We start from the raw sequence: 21199 nt of genomic DNA on the forward strand, positions 1-21199 counted from the left end.
ATTAGATAGTAAGTTTCTTGTGGACAGGGACTGTCTTTTATATTTTCTTTTATTCCAGTTGCTGGCACATACTAGGCATTGAACAAATATTATTGATTTACTGTAACTATTCTTCTCAGTACTGTCATATACAACTGGATGGACATATCTAAGCTTCATTCAAGTCATTGATAAAAATGTTAAAAATGGCACAGGATCAAGCACAGATTTTTGGTCTCCTCCATTGTAGACCTCCATCCATATGTGCACTGAGCAATTAATGACTACTCTTTCATCCTCATCATCTATCCATGGAACTTTGTAATTGCTACTTCCCCTTCTATACGTTGCCATCATTTCTTTAATATATTGTGTCCTTTCCCCAAAAATCTATTTTTAGCTCACTGGACTATAGATGGTTTACAGGAGGAAAATGTGGGAATTGTCTTTTTTTCCCATCTGCTTGGAGACAGAAGGGAAAGGCATAATGCAACTGCAGATGTTCTCATTCAGGTGTCAAGAGATGTGGCATAAAAAGTAACTGATAAGGTCTTTCAACAATATGGTTCTGAGAGAGGATAGAGTCACGTAGCTGAGCCTCCAAGAAAGAAAATTGGGATTTCTTGGACCAAATTATCTTCCTGGAGAGTTGAAGCTTTAGAGAGGTTCTGGTATAACTTTTAAGACTGAGAATTAACAGCTATGCAGAAAACCACATAACTGAGTGGTGGTCAGAGTTCATGAAATGGCAGGCCTCAGGATATGGATATGTATCAAGAGGTCTGGTTAAATATACTGGTGAAAGATATCCTCAGTCCTGTTAATGAATGCCATTGGGCACCTTCACACACACTATAGAAAGATGCAATTAAAGTCAGCAACAAAGACTCCTCAGACTGATTAGATTCCCCTTATCCACATAATAAATTATATTTCAGCGTTTTGGTTACATAGAGGGAATAATTTATTGGCAGGACAGCCACTGATCACTTGATTAGGTGATTCTGGAAGTTTGTTTCTCTCTGCTTGAAATACTTTAAAAAAATTTCTATTTATACAGGATACATTATATATATACATAGTCCTAAGGATTTAAATAATGCAAGATTTCTTAAGAGTCCTAATGACCTTCTAATTTCATCATTTTTACGATTTAGGTATAGGAGAATTTCTGAGAAGCCAGTTATTTCGAACTTGTAGAGATGAACACACTTTAGAGGACATGTCAAGCCAGATAGGGGAAAAAAAGAAATGATATTCATATATCACTATTCCATTTGGAAACAAAAACTGTCTTTTAAAAACTAAGATACAATACAAATTAGATATATTGAGCTATACTATGGTCAGGACTGGAAATCATACTTTATTATTACATTAATTTAATTGATAATAAAGGCATATAATGATGCCTCTCTACAGGAACTCTATTGTAAACTATTTTTAGGTACTCTCTACTGAATAATCATGATTTAGAAACCTGCACAGGCACCTGTTCTTTTCAAAAAGTTGCACAATAGACTATGTTGTCCAAAATCATTATCTATAACTGCCATTTTACCTGAGACTGTCAGTCTGTGTTCACTCAATGTTTAGAGATAGCATCTAATTTGTACTTGAAGGCAGATTTAGGTGAGTAATACCTACTGACAAGAACCAGAATGAAATTAAGAGTGCAACAAAGTTTTGTATTAGAAAGGACATCATTTGATTGTACTATCTTTCTTGCTTTCTTACACTCAAAAAAAAATAAGACTGCATTTTGTAATTAGGCATACTTGATAGTATCATATCAAATATTCTTTACAAAGTATTTCAGGCAATATTATAGGCATTATCTCAGTGTGCCTTTTTTATTTTGCTACTTTTCTTCCAAATTTTCAGTAATAGTATTGATGTGCATGGGTGGAAGGGTTTAATAGCAGAAGAAATGCCTTTTTATTATCTCTAAAAAAGACAGATATATTTCACACTATAGGACTCCTAAAGGAAGAGTTGCTTGTTGTTGTTTTGAACATAAAGCAGACAACTGAACAGCATAATTTGTTTCTAAGTGATTGCTGCCTTAAGTATTACAATGGACCCATAACACATAGAGTAAAGCATGCTCACAAGACATTATCGTAATTCTTATAAATTGCAGTAACTGCAATCTAGTAGACTGAGAAATTACTGTCCTTATCACCCTAAATACTGCTATTACATTTATATCACACCATCTCAGAGATGGAAGGGACCTTGGGGGCTGTCTAGGCCAAACTATTCATCAACCTTATCCCATCTTTGAGGTCCTTCAATTAGGAGAGTTTACTGCCTACCTTCTGAGGTTGTCCATTCAACTTTGGGACTGCTGTACCTGGTCGGGAGCTTTACCTTCCACAAAGCCTAAATTCACATAGTACTCTATAGCATTTTGTGTTCAAAATTAGAAAGTACTTTTTGGAGTATTGAAATATCTCATTTTATCTCTATTATAATAACCTTTAATAATCCCTGGAGTTATAGATGAGAGCACTGAGACTCAGAATGGTGAAGCATCTTGCTCAAAATTAAACCCAATATTTCTTATTCTCCAAAAATAGAATTGCATCTTATAATTAGGCATACCTGATAGGATCATATCAGAGATCCTTTAGCAAATGTTCCAGTAAACAGTTAGATATAGCACAGGTATTATTTTAATGTGTCTTTTTTATTTTGTTTCTTTTCTTCCAAATTTTTAGTAGTAGTATTGAGTCAAAGATTTGGAACTGACTCTAATCATAAAAAAACTACTCTTTTTCATTTTTTATTTTAATTTATTTAAGGCAATGAGGTTAAGTGACTTGCCCAAGATCATACAGCTAGGTAATTATTAAGTGTCTGAGGCTGGATTTGAACTCAGGTCCTCCTGACTCCAGGGCTGGTGCTCTATCCACTGCGCCACCTAGCTGCCCCCTTAACTACTCTTTCTATTACACTAATTTGTCCATTTAATTTTTCTTGTTTCTATTTTGGGAGAGAGGATCTTTATTGAAATTGTTATTTTTAGTAAGCTTCAAATTTACTATCTAGCATTTCTGTGATTTCTCTATTAGTCTTTCTGCAGCTATCATTGGTATGTTAGGGATTTCTGTGCAAGTGTGTGTTTGTGTGCATGTGTGTGTGTGTGTGTGTGTGTGTGTGTGTGTGTGTGTGTGTATAGGGAAAATGTCTGTGCCTTTCTGTGCCAGAATTTACAAAGTACTAGTATGTTTATTAATTTCAACATATTAATATATATATACATATATATATATATATATATATTAAGGGTCTGTCATTCTTGTATATCAGCAATTATAATGTATTTTATCTTTCATTTTAGAAGAAGACCACATCGGGGGGTGGGGGGGTCATGCCATGAAAGCTCATGAATTGGACTTGAGTGAGGGAGAGTTGTGCTAACTCACCAGTCTTACTTTCTCTTCCAGAGCCCATCTGGGTTCAGTGGTCAGATATGAGTCAGGATGACTGGAGATGACCCTGCATGTGAGGCTTTCAAGATTAAGTGATATGCCCAGGGTCACTCAGCTAGTAAGTGTCAAGTGTCTGAGAATTGATTCGAACTCCTGTCCTCCTGAGTCCAAAGCCAGTACTCTGCACCACTTTGCTGATGCTTAGAAGCCAATAAATATACACATTCATTTTTGAACAGTTTTATAATAAATAGCAGAAATGACATTCAAAAAACAGAAATTTCTTGGCTTAATTCAGTCAGTTCTTTATATTGAAAAAGCCAGGGAATTTATTGATGTACACATTAACCACATAGAATTCCATAGTTTTGCAATGTCTGACTCAGTCTACCCTTCCAATGATCTACCACTGCTGAAATTTTTCCTCCTATTCTACATACATAGAATATATATATATATATATATATATATATATATATATATATATATATATGTAAAGAGAGAGAGAGAGAGAGAGAGAGAGAGAGAGAGAGAGAGAGAGAGAGATGATGAATATTTTGGTTCTATTTTAATGCCTTTCCCTGTCACAGGAGCAAGCAAGAATAGACTAGATCATAATTGATCAAACCTACTTATATTCAAGTTGGTTTAGGTACCTACTGAAATCTCTTCCTCATTTGGGAATCTGTGAGTCTTTGATTCTAATTTGATCAGAGTGCAGGTAGGAATGAGACGAAAGAAATGAGTCATAGGCTACTCAGGGAAGGCATGGCACATACAAGATGGGATTTGGATATGAAACACTCCTTGACAGGTGCCGAGGCTTCTATGACTAAGCAAAACTGATCATAAAGTCAGGGCCTGCTCTGCTGGTAGCTTATCTGAAATGATATTGGTAGAGGAGTTTTCAAACTTGAAGGATTAAATAAAGATTACTTAATATTAGTGACCTTCATTGAGACCATATAGAGTTATTAAAGTCAATCAACAAACATTTTAAAGTTCTTATTGGGTGTGAGGCATTGTTAACTAGGTGTGTCAACATCTAGCTATCCTTTAATCCATAATTCTAGCCAATTTCTCCCCTGATGCTATTGACTTTTTCCAAAGGAATTTTAAAACTGGAACTCTTGCTCAAACTGGAATGCCACCTTGTCTGATGGCAGACTAATTTATTGAGCTGCTCGTAGACCCAGTCAATTTTTTTTCATAAGTCACCTTTTACCTTGCCTCAGTGCCCTTATGAAATTTTCCCTTTCAACAGTACCACTGCTTCTAGAAATGACATGTCAATGAATTGCCTATTGTTTCACTCATCATTTCTATAATTTTGCAAACCAGAACACATTTCCCTGGTCATCATTCTCCTCTAAGTGTTATCTCCCCCTATTAGAATGTAAACTCATTGAGAGGAAGGATTGCCTTACTTTAATCTGTTCCACAATATCTGGTACATTTTTCTCCCATTTGATCTGTAGGAAAAAAAGCAGATAAAAAGATCAAGGTTTTGTTCTTCCAAAATTGATCAACTAATGGAGGGCAACTTGTTCCTCTCTCTCATAAGATATGTTAGGTCATTAAAAGACGATTAGGCTAAAGGCAGAGGAAAGTGTTCACAGGTAGTAGGTTTACATTTGAGCAGAGTCTCTTCCAGAAGAAGAAAAAGTCTGGAAGTTAAAGGTATCATTAGAAGATTAATAGAAGATTGACTACCTTATATAAAAGTAACTGGAAATTGGTAACAAAAAGAAATAGTGATGGGTAACCAAGACTATTTAAAAAATGTCTAGGAATTTTTTCTTCAACTTTATTTCAAACAGTATCTTATTACTATAATCTTTCTACATAATATTTCAATATGCAGAAACACAAATATTAATTACTACTTATATAACCTCAGACAAGACACTTTACCTCTCAGGCCTTCTGCTTTCTCATCTGTAAAATGTGTCTCTAAGGTGTCTCTAGATGTCTCTAAGGTGCCTGTTAGAGTTTACATTCTGTGAGCTTGCTAACATTTACTATCTCAAACTAGAGTCATGAATCTCCTGGGGTACTATCTGGAGTTTGCCTATTAAATCAGAAGCAAAGTGAACCAAAAATCAAATCTTCTCTCTCTCTCCTCTTTTTAACTTCTCTTTTCATCCTTTTTTCCTCATTTCCTATCTCTCATAATAAAAATTTATCACTTCCTATAGGATCCATCCTTGATAAGCTCCCAATTATGATGATTATTCCTAAAATTAAGCATATCAAATTGAGTTTGTTCTCTAACATCCTTGCTTTTTTCCCCCCTAGCTGTTTCATACTGCTTTATATATACTCCATAAGTAGATTGCAAACTTTACAGTAGTCAGCAAAGTTTGCAGTATCAAATATCACAGTGTCTTACCTTGTAATGTATCTGCCATAGCTCTTGCAGTTAATTCTTCTAAACCCACCAGCCACTCAAGAAATATTGCTGAATGAATTAATAATGCACTGAAAAATTCTTCCTGAGGCAATAATCACTTTTTAGTTACTGTGTTTAAGGAATTGTTATTTTCATGCATAAGTTGTTGTTTTGTTATTTGTTTTTCAAATAAATGACCCATACTAGGTCAGTTTAATTCTGATTAGCCTTCACAGGCACAACCTGAATAATCATGAGTTTAGAAAAAGCACTTTTTTCTTTGTCACAAAAAATAAATCTAGAACATTGTATTGAGATTCTTGATCTTTTACAAATAGGGAAATGTGTGGAGTGGAAAGACAAATAAATAAGTATGATTTTTAAAAATAACTTGTCCCAAGTCTATCTTGTTTTCCAATGAAACGTTAACAGCTCTTCATGAATATGCTCCCAGCTGGGTATTTTCATTGGCTATGTTCCATATCTAGAATGCTCTTTCTTCTCATCTCTGCCTCCTGGCATCCCTGTCCCTGTTTATGGAGTAGCTAAAATGCCTTCTACAGGAAGTCTTTCTTAATTCTTCTTAATTCTAGTGCCCCCTTATTTATTGTTTGCAAATTATCCTGTATAGGTAACTTGTTTCTATAATTATTTATATATTCTCTCTCCCATTAGACTCTTTGAGAGCAATAACTATCTTTTGCCACTTTTTGTATCCTCAGAACTTAGCCTGAAACAAGGTAGGCATAAAATAAATGAAAAATGACTGATTTTCTGACTGTCTAATAAGTGCTATATCACCACTATGTAAATGGAAACTTCAAGTCCTTATTTATCAGGAAAAAAATTTCAAACGAATACTTCTTTGCATAATTTTCTTTGTAATTTTTAAACTCTGTATGATGAAGTGTAGACTTCATGATCAATGACAACTATTTCTAGGAACTATTTTATGTACCGTTTGTCATTGCCATTATATATTCTGAATTGTTAAGTATATAAATTGCAGCTTACCTTCAGTCTTTCACAGGTCAGTTAACAATGGCATAATATGGGAATGATGAAAGACATTGCAAATGTACATTCACAGCATCACAGTATAATCAGCCCAGTATAATTGGTATATGCATAAAAAGAACATTTCTGTCTAGACTACATCTCAGACCTTCACTTAATTCATTTTAGGGTAAAGGACATCTTATTCCTGTGTCCTCATATTACAAAAATATCTTGTGATTTACTTAATATTTCTTCAATTTGTGTCCAAGCTTACATAATGAGATTGAAAAAAGGCAATAAAATGCATTTTCTAGAGATTTTCATTATAGAAATCAAATATTTATATCAACATCTAAAATTCAAATTCAATAAAAGCAGTAATCACATTTCTTATTATTCAATTAGTAATTGACATGAAAATATAATTAAAAATAACTAGGAATTGGATTTAGTCTTATAGATTTTTAATTTGATATGTTATATTCAAAATATATTCAAAAATAATCTCTGAAATGTTAGAAAATTATTGTAACTTTGCTGTTTCTCTACCTCAGCAATTAAGGGCTTCTATATTGATACTTTAAGTTGTACAATATATTGTAATATATGAATTTCAGAAAGTTAAGAAGTCAATGAAATCCCTTGATCATCTATGTAAAAAATGTCAGGTAGACAGATAACAATAACTGAAATTTTTATTTCATTTTAAGATTTACAAAATGCTTTGTATAAATGATTGAATTTAGGCCTTCCCCAAATCTTATAAGGTAAGCAGAAAACATGAATGATGGTTCTACAAAGAGTAAGCACAGGACTTGAACTATGACCTGATTTCTTTGTGCAGTGGATAGAGCATCAATCCTGGAGTCAAGAGAACATGAGTTCAAATCTGTCTCAGACACTGGATACTTACTAGTTGTGTGACCCTGGGCAAATCAGTTAATCTGATTGCTTTCTATCCAGGGTCATCTCCAGTGGTCCTGATTGATATTCAGTCACTTGATCCAGATGACTCTTCAGGAGAAAATGAGGCTGGTGACTTAGCACAGCACCTTCTCATTTAAATCTAATTCATGTGTTTGTCTTGGCATCACTTCCCTGATGTCATGGTCTTCTTTGAGAATGAAGCACAAAAAATCAACAACAGCACAGTCTAGTACAGTTAGTATTTCTTAAGTACCTATTGTGTGCCAGGAACTGGGGAGATACAAAGAAAGAAAAAAGATAGTCCCTATCTTTGAGGAGCTTATTGTCAAAATGCATATGGTTTCTTATACTAATACTAATTCTCAAAATCAATTTAATATAAAACAGTGTTAGGCATATATTTAGGTAGGAAAAATGGTCCACATGTATGAAAATACACAAGAGAAGTTCCTTTGACAAAATATGTCTCCTTACTCATCTATCACCTTGTCCTTAATTCCAATTAGCTATTTAAAATTTTTATTTATTTATTTATTTAAGATAATAGGGTTAAGAGTGACTTGCCTAAGGCAATTATTGTGTCTAAGGCTGAATTTGGACTCAAGTCCTCCTGACTCCAAGGTGGGTGATCTATCTACTGTGTCACCTAACTGTCCCTCCACCATTAGATTTCAGTTGAAGACATGCATTTCCTTCATATCCATGTCTCTATGGGCTTTTATTGTAAATTCCAATCTGGTCAATAGAAGTAGCATATTCTCTAAGAAGTACAGAAAAATGATCATTATGGTGGTCATGATGTGTAGAACAGAAGGTTCTTCTAGAAGCAACAAAAATATATAAAGTCTGAAAACCTTCTGTGTTGAAATGTGTTTTTTAACGCATTGCAAAGACAATAACCTTCTTGAAGGCTAGGGTTGTGGTTAATCTAAACTCTGTGTCATCCACAGCACCCACTCTAGGCTAAAGATACTAAGTTCTTGAAGCCATTTCTCATTTAACATGATTTCTGTTCTCTACAGTATTCTGATTGTACCTCTCTGCATATGAAAAAGATTGTCAATGTCTCTTTTATATTAAGATACCAAGAATTGATTATTATACTTTAATATATGCCAAGGAAGGGAAAGTACAGTGATATTATAATCTCTAATGATATTTTAATTAATGCTGCTTTTATATATTATTTAGATATTATTTACACTGAGACTAAAACCAGCTAAAACTCTTTTGCTTGATATGTGCTATTTGTAAATGTATTTTTTCCAAATTCAAGTTGATTTATTAAAATCTAAATATGGGACTTTGCATTTATGTTTGTGAAATTATATCTTTTTAGATTCAATACCCTGTTTCAAGTCTCTTGAAAAACTTCAGATTATGTGTGTAATTATTCATTTTTAATCTATGTCAACTTTATGTCATTTAAAAGCTGCTATTGATTTTTCTATATTTTATGCATCATTAATAAAAATCCTAAAACAAGATAGGTCCAATAAGAGATCCCTGTAATATGCCATTATAGATAGGTCTGACACCAATCCAGTAATTGATACTTTAGGACTATGATCACTCATTCACTGATTTGTTAATCTTATACAACTTTTCCCCAAAGCAATCATATTGTTCCTGACTTGTTCATTTACCTTCATCTGACTGTACTCTTCCCCTCGCCTTTTTTATTTTAATCATTTTTATAAACTAAGATATAAGATAATTCACCACATTGGCTGTCCCTTTATTATTTGTGCCTCTTTTGATTTTTGCACAACTTATAAAATCTGATTATATCAGATTTCCCTGGAGAGCTACAACAGACTCATTGTTTTGCCTCCTCATCAATATCATTTGGACTTGAATATTTAGAACGTGACTGTTGAAAGGCTCCATTGACTTTTAGGCTACGTTCTTGAGATTCTTGGATCATTGAATCAAACCTACAATTATCTATATTTTTTGCAAATATGAGTTGCTAAATTCTAGGACACAAACATGAATATTTCCAGCATTCTCCCAATTGATTATTAAGGTTTTTTAGATGACAGGATTATATTCTGTCAGTGTTCACATCATTTCCACATCACCAGCTATATTTTCTTTGTAATTAAGTCCCTTGTTGTTTCATATATTTTCTGGGAGAGGAAATTTTGAACACAGTTAAGAATATATCATATGCTCTACTTTTAGAGCAAAATCCCTTCTAACAGATGTCTACATATTCAAAATTCACCGTCAAAATTATGACTTCTGTGAAAGTTTTGTATTCTATATTAGAAAAAAATAATCTACATCTTTAATTTGACTAATATGAAAATATATTTATTTTTCTTTCTTCTTATTTTCTCCAAAGTAGCCACCATACTTCCATTATCAATTGTGTGAATTACCACACAATTTTTTTCCTACATGAAATTTTGTTCAATGTTCATTCTATTCCCTAGAAATGTACACACAAAAAGATAATATATACACAAAGGGTCTTATAAAAGCTGAGCAATCAAATACATGGTTAAATTTGTCATATTCTCCTTTTTTCCCTTTCCATGGAATACAGGAAGGAGAAGAAAAGCAAATGATAAAGTTAATGAAATTAAAAAGTTGGACTTAATGAGAAATAGAGACATACTGAACAAAGTTTATTTAATTAAGGTGGGAATGGTTTATGTTGAAGAGGTTATTCCTGCCCAGAAACAAGTTAAACAAGATTATTTATCCCAATTCTGAATTTTATAGAATTCCAGTATAAGTATAGTATAAATAATAAGAAGTTAATTCTATATTAAGTATAAATGTATCTGACATATGATCAGCCCATATCATATCCTAAATATGATAGAAATTTTCAGGATATCTGAAGGGGTTAGCTTGAAGGTCAAATAAGACAAGAAATGCTCAAGGAGCAAGCTTAACTCCTTATGCCTGGCTCATATCATTTAAAAAAGCCAGAGGTTGATTACATAAGAGATTGAAGTGGGTGATCACTTTGATACTAAAATATCTGGCTTTGGACTTGGATTTCCTATTATAGATCTCATTTTTAGATGTGGTTTTTTTCTTTAGACAACCTGTAAGGCATAAAGAACAGATATGACTTTTTCAGTAATATGTATAGTTTGAAAAGATGAGTGCTTGTTTTGTATAAAAAGACACTCAACCTGACTTGAAGTAGTAAAGGAGTGGATCTTAATTGAAGGAGTAATGTCCTTGAATCAGATTCAACTAGGAATGTAATTAATGTATTGTGCTCTGAAAAGTGACCCAAGAACACTATCAAGACTCAATACAAGAAAGTAGATGAAAGAGAAATAACACCTTTTAAGAGGTAAAATTTTAGTTGGGCTCTTCACTAATCTTAGTGAGTTGGGTTTAATATATTCTTTCTTTGATCCTTTAGTTAGGTTAGGATTTTGAAAAATATGATTTGGATATTTCTTCCTTAATTCTTAGATCATTTCTAAAAGGTCACTGACTCAAAAAAGATATATGAGAGAAAAATACCTTAAAAGAATGGTCTATGACTCATTAAGTTATAAAATGTGTCTTTTTATTTACATTTTTGTTTTTAGCTCAAAATTAATTTTGCAAAAAATAAAATTTCTATTTCCTCAAATTCAGAATAAGTCAAGTAATGAATGTTATCCTTCATAACTTACAACTGAAGATACTAAAATACTCAAACTTTGAGGAAAAAACATTAGATGATGATATTTTATCTTTTACCATCTAGACACCAACTTTATGATATATTTATAAATTAAGAACTGAGTCAAGACCGATGTGCCCATTTTTAATTCTAGCTATGTTTAGGTGGAAGGCTGGCAGGTCTCTTGAACTCAGAAGATCTGAATTGCAATATTAAGCATATAGTAGACATTGAATAAATACTTGCTGATAAGACTGATTGATTGATTTGTAACCATAGAGCATTTGGAAGAAGCCTGATATTAAAAGTAACCCATTACTCTAGAAAGTGTTTTGGGGTCACTTAAAGCACCAAACAATTTATCAAAACCAATCTAGATCACTCTCAATCTTTCCTTTAATTCACAGTATATTTAATTGTCCTTCTGAAAAGTCTGCTTAAAATATCTGTACTGATAGATGAACTTTTGGTGCCGTCCATTCAACTTCATATTATAGTTTGGAGGAGAGCTATTTTCTTTTCTTTCTTTTCTTTTGATCTGAATAGTTAGACTGAATGCTTCTGAGCGAGTTTGAATTTCATTTGTGAGATTCTACAGTGTTTGCTTGATGTATAAGTACGTAGACATATGTAGACCAGAAGCAGACACATCTAAGAAATAGACATATGCCTATTTATGTATACTTCATGCATAACATTAATATGAAAGATGACTATTACTTTTTATAGAGACCCTCTGTTCCAGGTGGACTTTGAATTAGCTACCCTCAATAATATATGTAAAGACCTTCTGGAAACACGAAACTCCTTATTTATTTTTCTTTCTTCTTGATATTGGCAAGATGATCATTAAAACTATTTTCATAGCTTTAAGGAATATTGTATTTCACATATGTATAAGAAATACATCATGAGAAGAAAGCCTTTAAGAAAACATTTGTTCTATTAAATCAAATTCTTATAGTCCAGGAAAATAAACACAATGAGATCTTCTCTTCTCTTCCCTTTTTGGTCAGCACATGATAATAAAGATGGCGAATTACAAAATTTCATTTTCAGAAAGCTGGATGCCTTGACGTATATAGGAAAATCTTTTAACATTTGGAAACTAGAAACATCAGTTAATAGAGAGGGATATTTTTTTCAATCACTTTTTTTTTCAGTAATCAGGTCAAAATTTGTTTCAAGTGTCTCTGTAATGTTTTGAGTATAAATCTTTTGATACACTCCAGTTTGTGGAATCCAGCACAGATGAATATACTTTATTTATCCCATATATTTTTTTTAATATTTTGGCCTTTTAAAATTTCATTTCAGATTTTTCATGTAGACCATGAGGGGCATATGCTAGAGAGTTCATATATTGCTGATCCATTATTATTAAAGGAAGAAAATGTTATGAAGAAAAAATTGTACATATTTTCATACTTTTGTTCCTTTGTTTTATTTATTCTAGTTGTATTCATAAATGCCATAGGGTTGTTCTGGCAAGATAAGGTTTCTCACCAAAGCTTCCACAACTTGCTTTTCATTCCCATTTGATGATGCAATATTGCTCAAAATATTCCTCCATCCTTCTTCATAATATTTTTCAGGTGTTTTGCTTACAAACTTTTGATTGCTATATCTCAGAAGTTTTTGTGCTTGCTATCAAAATTTTTCCCTAATTTTATCCTATCAATGTTACCTTTTAATGTTTTTCAAGAAGATTAAGATGTATTGTCTAAAATGTAACAAATCTAATTATTTTTTCAAGATTTGGATGCTGCACTTAATATGGAGAAAACATCTTTGATATTGATTGATGTGATCACTGACTTAACTTAGTTCAAGCTATCCTAATTTTATATATTTTGTAATTTTTATTAATATTTTTTATATATACAATAATAATTTCCAAATATGTGCCTGTATAGCTCCTCTCCAATGAAACTTTCCTTGTAGTGGGTAAATTTTTTCAAAAGTACAGTAAATGATGCTTATTATAGCAAAAGCAGCACTACATATTTATAGTTCATTCCTCCAACAAAATAAGGGAACCATATTTTCTCATCTCTTCTCCCAGATCTAATTTTAATCATAAAATTTCATCTAATTGTTCTTTCTCTTTAAAATCCTGTAAACATTGTATATATTTGCTTTTTTCAGAATACTTCATTCTCAGTCTTTTTAATTTGAACCTTTTTTTTCCTTTCTACAACCTCCATGTGTCCTTAAAAAGGTCATTCCTTATGTTACCTTATTTTTAAACTCCAGTCCCACATTACCAATTTTATCTTGGGCATTTTGAGCAAGATATCCAAGATAGATCTCAAACTCAGGTCTGAAATGGTGCTCTTTTTCTCCTCACAATCTATCTCTATACCAAATTTCCTTTTTTTCTGTTAAGGAACCACCATTCTTCTAGAATCCCAAGTAAGTAACTTTGGTAATATTGTCATCCTCTCACTATTCCTCATTCCATAAATCCTCAAAATTGTCAATCCTTGCCTTTTTTACCACTACAGCATTTCTAGCATCTGATCCTTTCTCTCTTCTTACAACTCTCTTCTCACAACTTTAGTTCAAGATCTTATTGCCTTCAAATCTCTCCTCACTTCAAACCATTCTTCACATAACTATCAAAGTAAATTTCTTTAAGTGAAAATTAGACCATGCCACTCTCCTGTTTCCAATGGCTCTCTACTACTTCTAGGATAAAATATCAATTCCTCTGTTTAATTTTTAAAACCCATCACAATCTGTTCCCAACCAATTTTACAGCAAAATTTTATATTATTCTCTATCTCCATACATTGTGATATAGCTAAATTTTTTTTTGCGTTTCCCTTATGCAGCAACCCATTTTTAATGTCTTTGCCTTTATACTAGCTCTCTCCCCTGTCTATAATGTACTCCCTTGTCACTTTTGTTTCATAAATTCTTCATTACCTTCAATACACAGCTCAAGCATCCCTTTTTATGCAAATGCTTTCCTAATTCCCTTGTTACTTTCACTCACCAACTACATTTCATTTAACCACTTTTCATTTATTCCCCATATAGTCATAGAAGTCTATCTCCCCCAGTAAAATATGAATGCCTTGAGATTAGTGATTATTATTTTTTCTTGCAAGAATATAACACAGTACCTAGAACATGGTAATCAATTACTTAATAATGACTTTTGGGTTGATTATTGATTAATTTTAGCTCTATAACATAAACATTAATAGCCTACAGTATATAAAGATCAAGGATATGCTAGATAATAGTAGACCATGCTTCTATTTTTAGAGATTTCACCTCTTTTTGGCAGTCAATTCCAGTACAAAGGAAATCAGAATAAATCACAACCCATATCCAAATCTATTATTTACTCATGTATCCTTCTATGTGCTGCATGATATCCTTGAAGAGAAGGACCAAGTTAAGACAAAAAACAAATTATGAGTTTTCACTATTTACCTATCACTTTATACTAGTAGTTAGTGAGGTATATGATAGAAGCCATTGATGCAGAAATTATTCCCCAAAAAGAATTGGCAGCCTGCTCAGAAGAGATTTCTGTACATTATTCAATTAATAGAAAGATAAGATACTATTACCAGTCCTACCGTATCAAAGAGAACCACAACAACCAACCAAGTGATAGGTGGCATGAGTTGTACAATTATGTTTATTATAGTGAGGGGTATGCTGCGCAAGATATCCTTACTATAAAATCAAGTGCTAAACTGTAGTACAGATAAAAAGTGCCAGAGAAGGTCAGAGAAGGAAGAGGGTACCTTTGGCATTTATGTATTCTTCTTAGGGTACTTAAATAATAAGATTAAATCTCTGTGTCCACAGAAATTGGCATACACACATAATAACCCAGAGTTAACTTACCAAGAGGTTGACCTGCAATGATCCTGGCATTTTCTCCTGCCACTGCAGCCCTAGCATGTCGTTCACTCATATACTGTACAAATGCATAACCTTTATGCACTGAGCATCCGACTATTTTTCCATACTTTGCAAAGATGGCTTCTATGTCACCTTTTTTGACAATGGCTGTGTTCAAATTGCCAATGAAAACGCGGGAATTGATGGACTTGGGATCATTCTTATTAGTGACATTGCTGGTCTGTGTTTTCCCCGTCATGGTTGTCTCACGCTGTTTTAAACCTTAAAAAAAGAATAAATGATTCATATTGATTACATGTGTTATTTACCAATTGTTCAAAACAGAAATGCACTGTGTCTAGACAGCTATCCTCAAAGGCAGAAATAGTTGGTTTAATTCCCATTTCTGACACCTTTTAGTCAAGTGATCCTGGACAAGTCACTTTAAGTATATAAAGTTCAAAGAATGGGAAAAAGTGCATTGGTAGAGGAAATATATTCATGCAGAATTTCCCAATGCCATTGGAATCATGTGTCCCATTCCTATGCTACTAAACACAATAATAAATCTTTTAAGATAAACCCAAATCTAAAAGTGTTATATAATTTCTAAAATACATACATGAACACATATGTATATATATTTTACACATGTTTGTTATAGTTCCAAAAATTGTATTTAAATGCAGGAACATGTATAGAAAATAAGTGTGTAGATATACATACAGAAGAATAAAGTTATAGATAATCTATAAGCCAATTTTAAGAGTATTCTATAGAAATTTATTTTTTTTTGTAAAGCAGTGGCATTAAATGACTTGCCTAAGGTCACATAGCTAGGTAATTAAGTGTCTGAGGTCAAATTTGAACTCAAGTCCTGATTCCAGGGCTGGTGCTCTATCTACTGCTCCACCTAGCTGCCCCTAGAAATTCATTTTTAAGAGATTTCTAATTGAATTATCTCTAATTCAGACTTAGATATTGATTTTTATTTAATTTAATTTTTTTAGGCTTTTTTTGCAAGGCAACCAGGGGTTAAGTGGCTTGCCCAAGGCCACACAGCTAGGTAATTATTAAGTGTCTGAGACAGGATTTGAAACCAGGTACTCCTGACTCCAGGGCCGGTGCTTTAGCCACTGCGCCATCTAGCTGCCTCCTTAGCTATTGATTTTTAAATTGCTCCACCTAGCCGCCCCCTTAGATATTGACTTTTAAACAAAGATTTAGATTCATATATTATAAAACTTTTTAGGTTTCATTGAGTAGTTGCAGTCTGAGAATGAATTTTCTTCTACAGATAAGAAAATTATAAGATAAGTTAAAATAAAGATCAGACTATAAGAATGGCATATTACTTTTGTTTATAAGCATCAGTGGAAATTACATTTCCCACAATGTTAATAATAATCATTATCTATGAAGGACAGAAGTTAAGTAACAGTTATTAGTTGTTAATGATCCAAAACGGAAACAGACAAAAATTTTAATATCAAGCAGCTTACAGTTATTTTGAATAATATTGTTTTTAAAAGATCAAATAAGATGGTTAACTAAATTATAAAGAAAAATATAAAACTTTTGAATGATTAACAAATGATTTAATTAAAAATGTAGAGGTTACATATATTTATTTTAAATTCTGCATTAATCAATCACATATGGACAATTTAAAATATATCTAGTAGATAAAATCTGTTTAAGAATATGAATCTGGCATATTCTAAGATAGCACAATGAATGAAGTGCTGGGCATAGAGTCTGGAAGATCTTCCTGAGTTAAAATCTGACATTCACTCACTGTGTGACCCTGGGCAAGTCATTTGACCATTTTTACTCAGTTTACTCATCTGTAAAATTACCTGGAGAAGAAAATGGCAATCCATTCCAATATCTTTGCCAAGAAAACCTCGTAAGAATAAGAAAGTGACAAATACTATTAAAATGACTGCATTCTATTATTAACTTGATAACTTATTCATTCAGTTAATAAATGTAAACATCATTTGGGATATTTAATACTTTGGGTTTACAATTTATTATTAATATGTGTACGCTTTACGTCAATGCAAATAACAAACCTTTTGATCTTAATGTTGTATAATGTTCCTCATTTATTTCCATCAATCCTCCATGAAGAATATTCAAATATTCTGACCTAGCTATCATTCTTTTAGTTTCTGAAAGGTATCAACATCACTATTTATACAAATCTGAACAATGAAAAAATTCTCTATGTAATTCTGTAAGAGTAAAAATCAGGAAACACTATAATTTTGGAGGAATGGAAATTGTAAGTAATCCAAAAGTCCCATAGTAGAGAGACATAGGCCACGTGTTTCATTGAATGACTCATATGAAACTATCAATGTTGAAAGCATTCTCAGTGGCAAGTACTTCAGTAAGAAGCAGGGACAAGAAATGGAGAACTTGGGAATTACAATGAATCTTCAAGGTGTCAAGTATAATGTTTGTCCTTCATTCTCAAAGAAGACTATGACTTCAGGGAGGTGATGCCACGACAAGCACATGAATTGGTTTTGAGGAGGTGCTATGCTAAATCACCATGCTCACTTTCTCCTCCAGAGTCATCTGGGTCCAGTGACCAGATATGAATCAGGACGACTGAAGATGGCCCTGGATGCAAGACAATCAGGATTAAGTGACTTGCCCAAGGTTATACAGCTAGTAAGATAGTGTCTGAAGCTGGATTCGAACTTCTGTTCTCCTGATTCCAAGATCAGTACTCTATCTACTGTGCCACCTAGCTCCCCAGTCAAGCATATTGACTACAGTTACCTGTTAAATAGATACATTGATTAATAACATAACAATTACTTTATAATCACAAGTATACTTTATAATCACAAGAATTTATTTTATATTTTCCATATATCATTTTCTTTGATTTTATTAGGTCATGTTAGCCTTTGGTCATCTACCTTTGTAATCTTATCTAATATTATTATTGTTTCCAAATCTATGTTCTAGGTAAAGAAAATAAGAGTTTACTTTTTGATTTCTATATGGCTATGACTTCTGCCCAACAATTAAACTTTCTAAAACTGATTGCTAGCAAGTCATCAAGATTTTCCTTAAAGATTTTGGGTTAGAGCTTCTGAAATTGCATTGTTTTTATATCTTTTTTCTTCAAAATTATATTTATTTTTATCTTTGCTCTAACCAGTTGATAGTATGATAAAACAAAGCTGATTTTGAAGACTACTGTTGGCACAATTAAAAGTGGATTGAATTTGGGTGTCAAATGCAAGTTCTGCCCTTTTTTATCTGTGCAACCTAGGACAAGTAATCTTTTGATTGGCAGTTTCCTCGTAAGAAGGTCCAAATTCAACATTAAAAATACTTTCAAGTTCTAAATCTGATACCACAACTAGTAACTTTCTGCCTATTAATATCTGTTTCCAAGTGCTTGTATATGTGTGTATGTGTGGGGGGGAATGTATTGTTTAGTGATTATCAAATTCCTTACAATCTACTTTTTTTTTATTGGCAAGGCAATGCAGTTAAATGACTCACCCAAGGTCACACAGCTAGGCTAATTATTGAGTGTCTGAAACTCAAATTTGAACTCAGGTCCTTCTGACTCCAGGGTTGATCTCTATTCACTGTGCAATCTAGCTGCCCCTACTTTTTAAGGAAGTATATAAGATATCAAAATATGAAGCTATAATACAGTCTACATACTTTTGTCCTTTTTTTTCATAAGTGAAGCATAATTTCCCAAGTAGTTTTCAATTTTCCTTAGTGTTGTCATTTTTGCATCTAATCCCCAAACATCAAGGTATAGGTTCATTTAGTTTCGAAGACTTTGCCATTTCCTTCTTAGAATTTCCCTTTTTTATCTACTGTATCTTCTGGATGGTCTGTTCACTTAACCTCACTAAATGAATATTGCTAAAGCAAAACATCCACATATGCCTCCAAATGAGGTTTTGTGTTTCATTTGGATACAATTAATCCCTTGACAAGCTGCTTGTATGAGAATTTTTGAACTTATATTCAGCTAAAACTGTTTTGTATCTTACACTTAGAATATATTGAGAGAAAAAAGCATGCATATGAATCAATTTCAATTCCTTTGGTATTTTGTCAAATCTCTGGTCATTGAACAAATACAGTTAAATTAATGTATCAGATATTCTAGAAACTATATTATTCATAGCATTGTCCACCCCTGTCACTTTATTTTTATCCCTAACTCTTGCAAAAGCTGATTCACCAAGACTCAAGGCTATTTTGTGTTTTGATCAATTTATTAGTTTCCAAATCTAAAAAAAATACTTTTTATAAAATGCTTTATATTCTACCATATCCAAATTGTAGCATTTTTTACATTTGCTAAATTGTGTTTATTTCAGTAAATACTTACAGAAGTACTTAGAGATGCATATAATAAAGTTCTGATGTGTTAAGGCACTAATAATTACATCTAAGTAAATAAAATGTTGGCATCAATGGAGGCATCAATAAGGACCCAATTAATTCACTGCTGAACATCAATAAATAGCAGATAAATGGTAGAATACCAGTTGAATTTTCTATATCCATTCTAAAAATTATGATCTGAAATACTTTATTTCAAAAGGTAATTAATTATTAATAGCACAATTTTATCATGGTTACATTAGTAAGTGACTTCAGCCTTGTAAATTTAATAAAGATAAGCCTGAAGTTTCATTTCCTGGGCATTTAAAACCATTGTCACTTAAGCAAGGTTCAATTGGACAGCATCAAAATATTTTTAACTAAGGGCTTCTAAGGACTCCTGGGATTACTCCAGTATCATTGATAATGAAGTATAGATATAGCAAATATTTCCTACCACTTAAGATCAATTCATACACTCATATAACAATCAGAAATCTAATAACTTTAGAAGCAAGAATTATGTTTTTTCAAGCTAATTATATATAAGATACTGTCAGGATAAAAGATCAAGTATCTCTGAAAGAGACAGACCAGATATTTAAAGGAAAAAAAACTTATTTTTAAGTTGTGTATAGTTCACAAAATGAAACTGAATAATTACTCAAAATGAACTAGGTACCAAAGCCATGCTGAAATTTTATAGTTCTAAATTAAAATTTGGCTATTGTGTATAAATCTAGCCTCTTCCTTACATATAAAGGGGGGAAGCTTATTGTTTTTTGACTGCACAGATGTCTACTTCAGAAAATTAGTGTTATAACTAGAAAGGATTCTTTTGTCACCAGACAAGACAAAATTAATAATGGATGCTATAAAATTCATAACCATATGTTGAGTAGAGTCATGACCCTCTCCAAGCACAATGTGTAAATACTTCAAAGAATAAGGTAATGACATTTCCAAGACAGAAAAACACTCTATTGGAAACAGAACTGTCAACAAAACATTGAACTTTTCTAAATATGAAAACAATAGACTTTTTATACCAGGTCAAATCCATGGTAAACATAGTCCAATACCCTATCTTTAATACTGTCTCCAAATAAAAGTATTATTTGGAGGTATGCTTATTCTCTTCTATACTATTTCTATCTTTTGTTGAGCTTATTCACACACAGATTATATAAACTTGCCTTTCTATGAATGAGTCTTAATCCTGATCTTGTTCCTAGATTTTCAAGTTCTATCTCTGTCTACTGGGTATAACAATATCATCTCAAAAGCACTAAGTCAATCACCAAATTCACCACTTGCCCACAAAACCAGCTACTTCTTACATTCTTGTTTATATCAATAGACTGTGGTTTCTGTATGTATATTAAATTTCTTGATTTATCCTTCAAAATGTTTCTTCTAACCAGTTTCTTTTTATTTTATAAAAAAAATTTCTTTTTTTATTACTGTGAATTTAATATAAAAACATGAATATTCTTCTCTACAAAGAACAGAGAAAAGGAAGTCTGTTTACAAAAGTATTAATCTTTACCAAGTACAATTTACTTCTTTAAT

General features: G+C 32.3%; 1 protein-coding gene across 6 annotated transcripts in view; it reads right to left on the reverse strand.

Annotated features, from left to right (window-relative positions):
- Nucleotides 1-21199, reverse strand: part of RALYL (RALY RNA binding protein like) — an 888236-nt gene that overhangs the window by 452598 nt on the left and 414439 nt on the right. For all 6 annotated transcript variants that reach the window (XM_074208457.1, XM_074208459.1, XM_074208458.1 and 3 more), the window contains one exon: nt 15248-15526. In XM_074208457.1, the coding sequence (XP_074064558.1) occupies nt 15248-15526 (279 nt within the window). The remainder of the gene's footprint in view (nt 1-15247; nt 15527-21199) is intronic.

Source organism: Macrotis lagotis, chromosome X (genome assembly GCF_037893015.1).
Source record: "Macrotis lagotis isolate mMagLag1 chromosome X, bilby.v1.9.chrom.fasta, whole genome shotgun sequence".
NCBI lineage: Eukaryota > Metazoa > Chordata > Mammalia > Peramelemorphia > Peramelidae > Macrotis > Macrotis lagotis.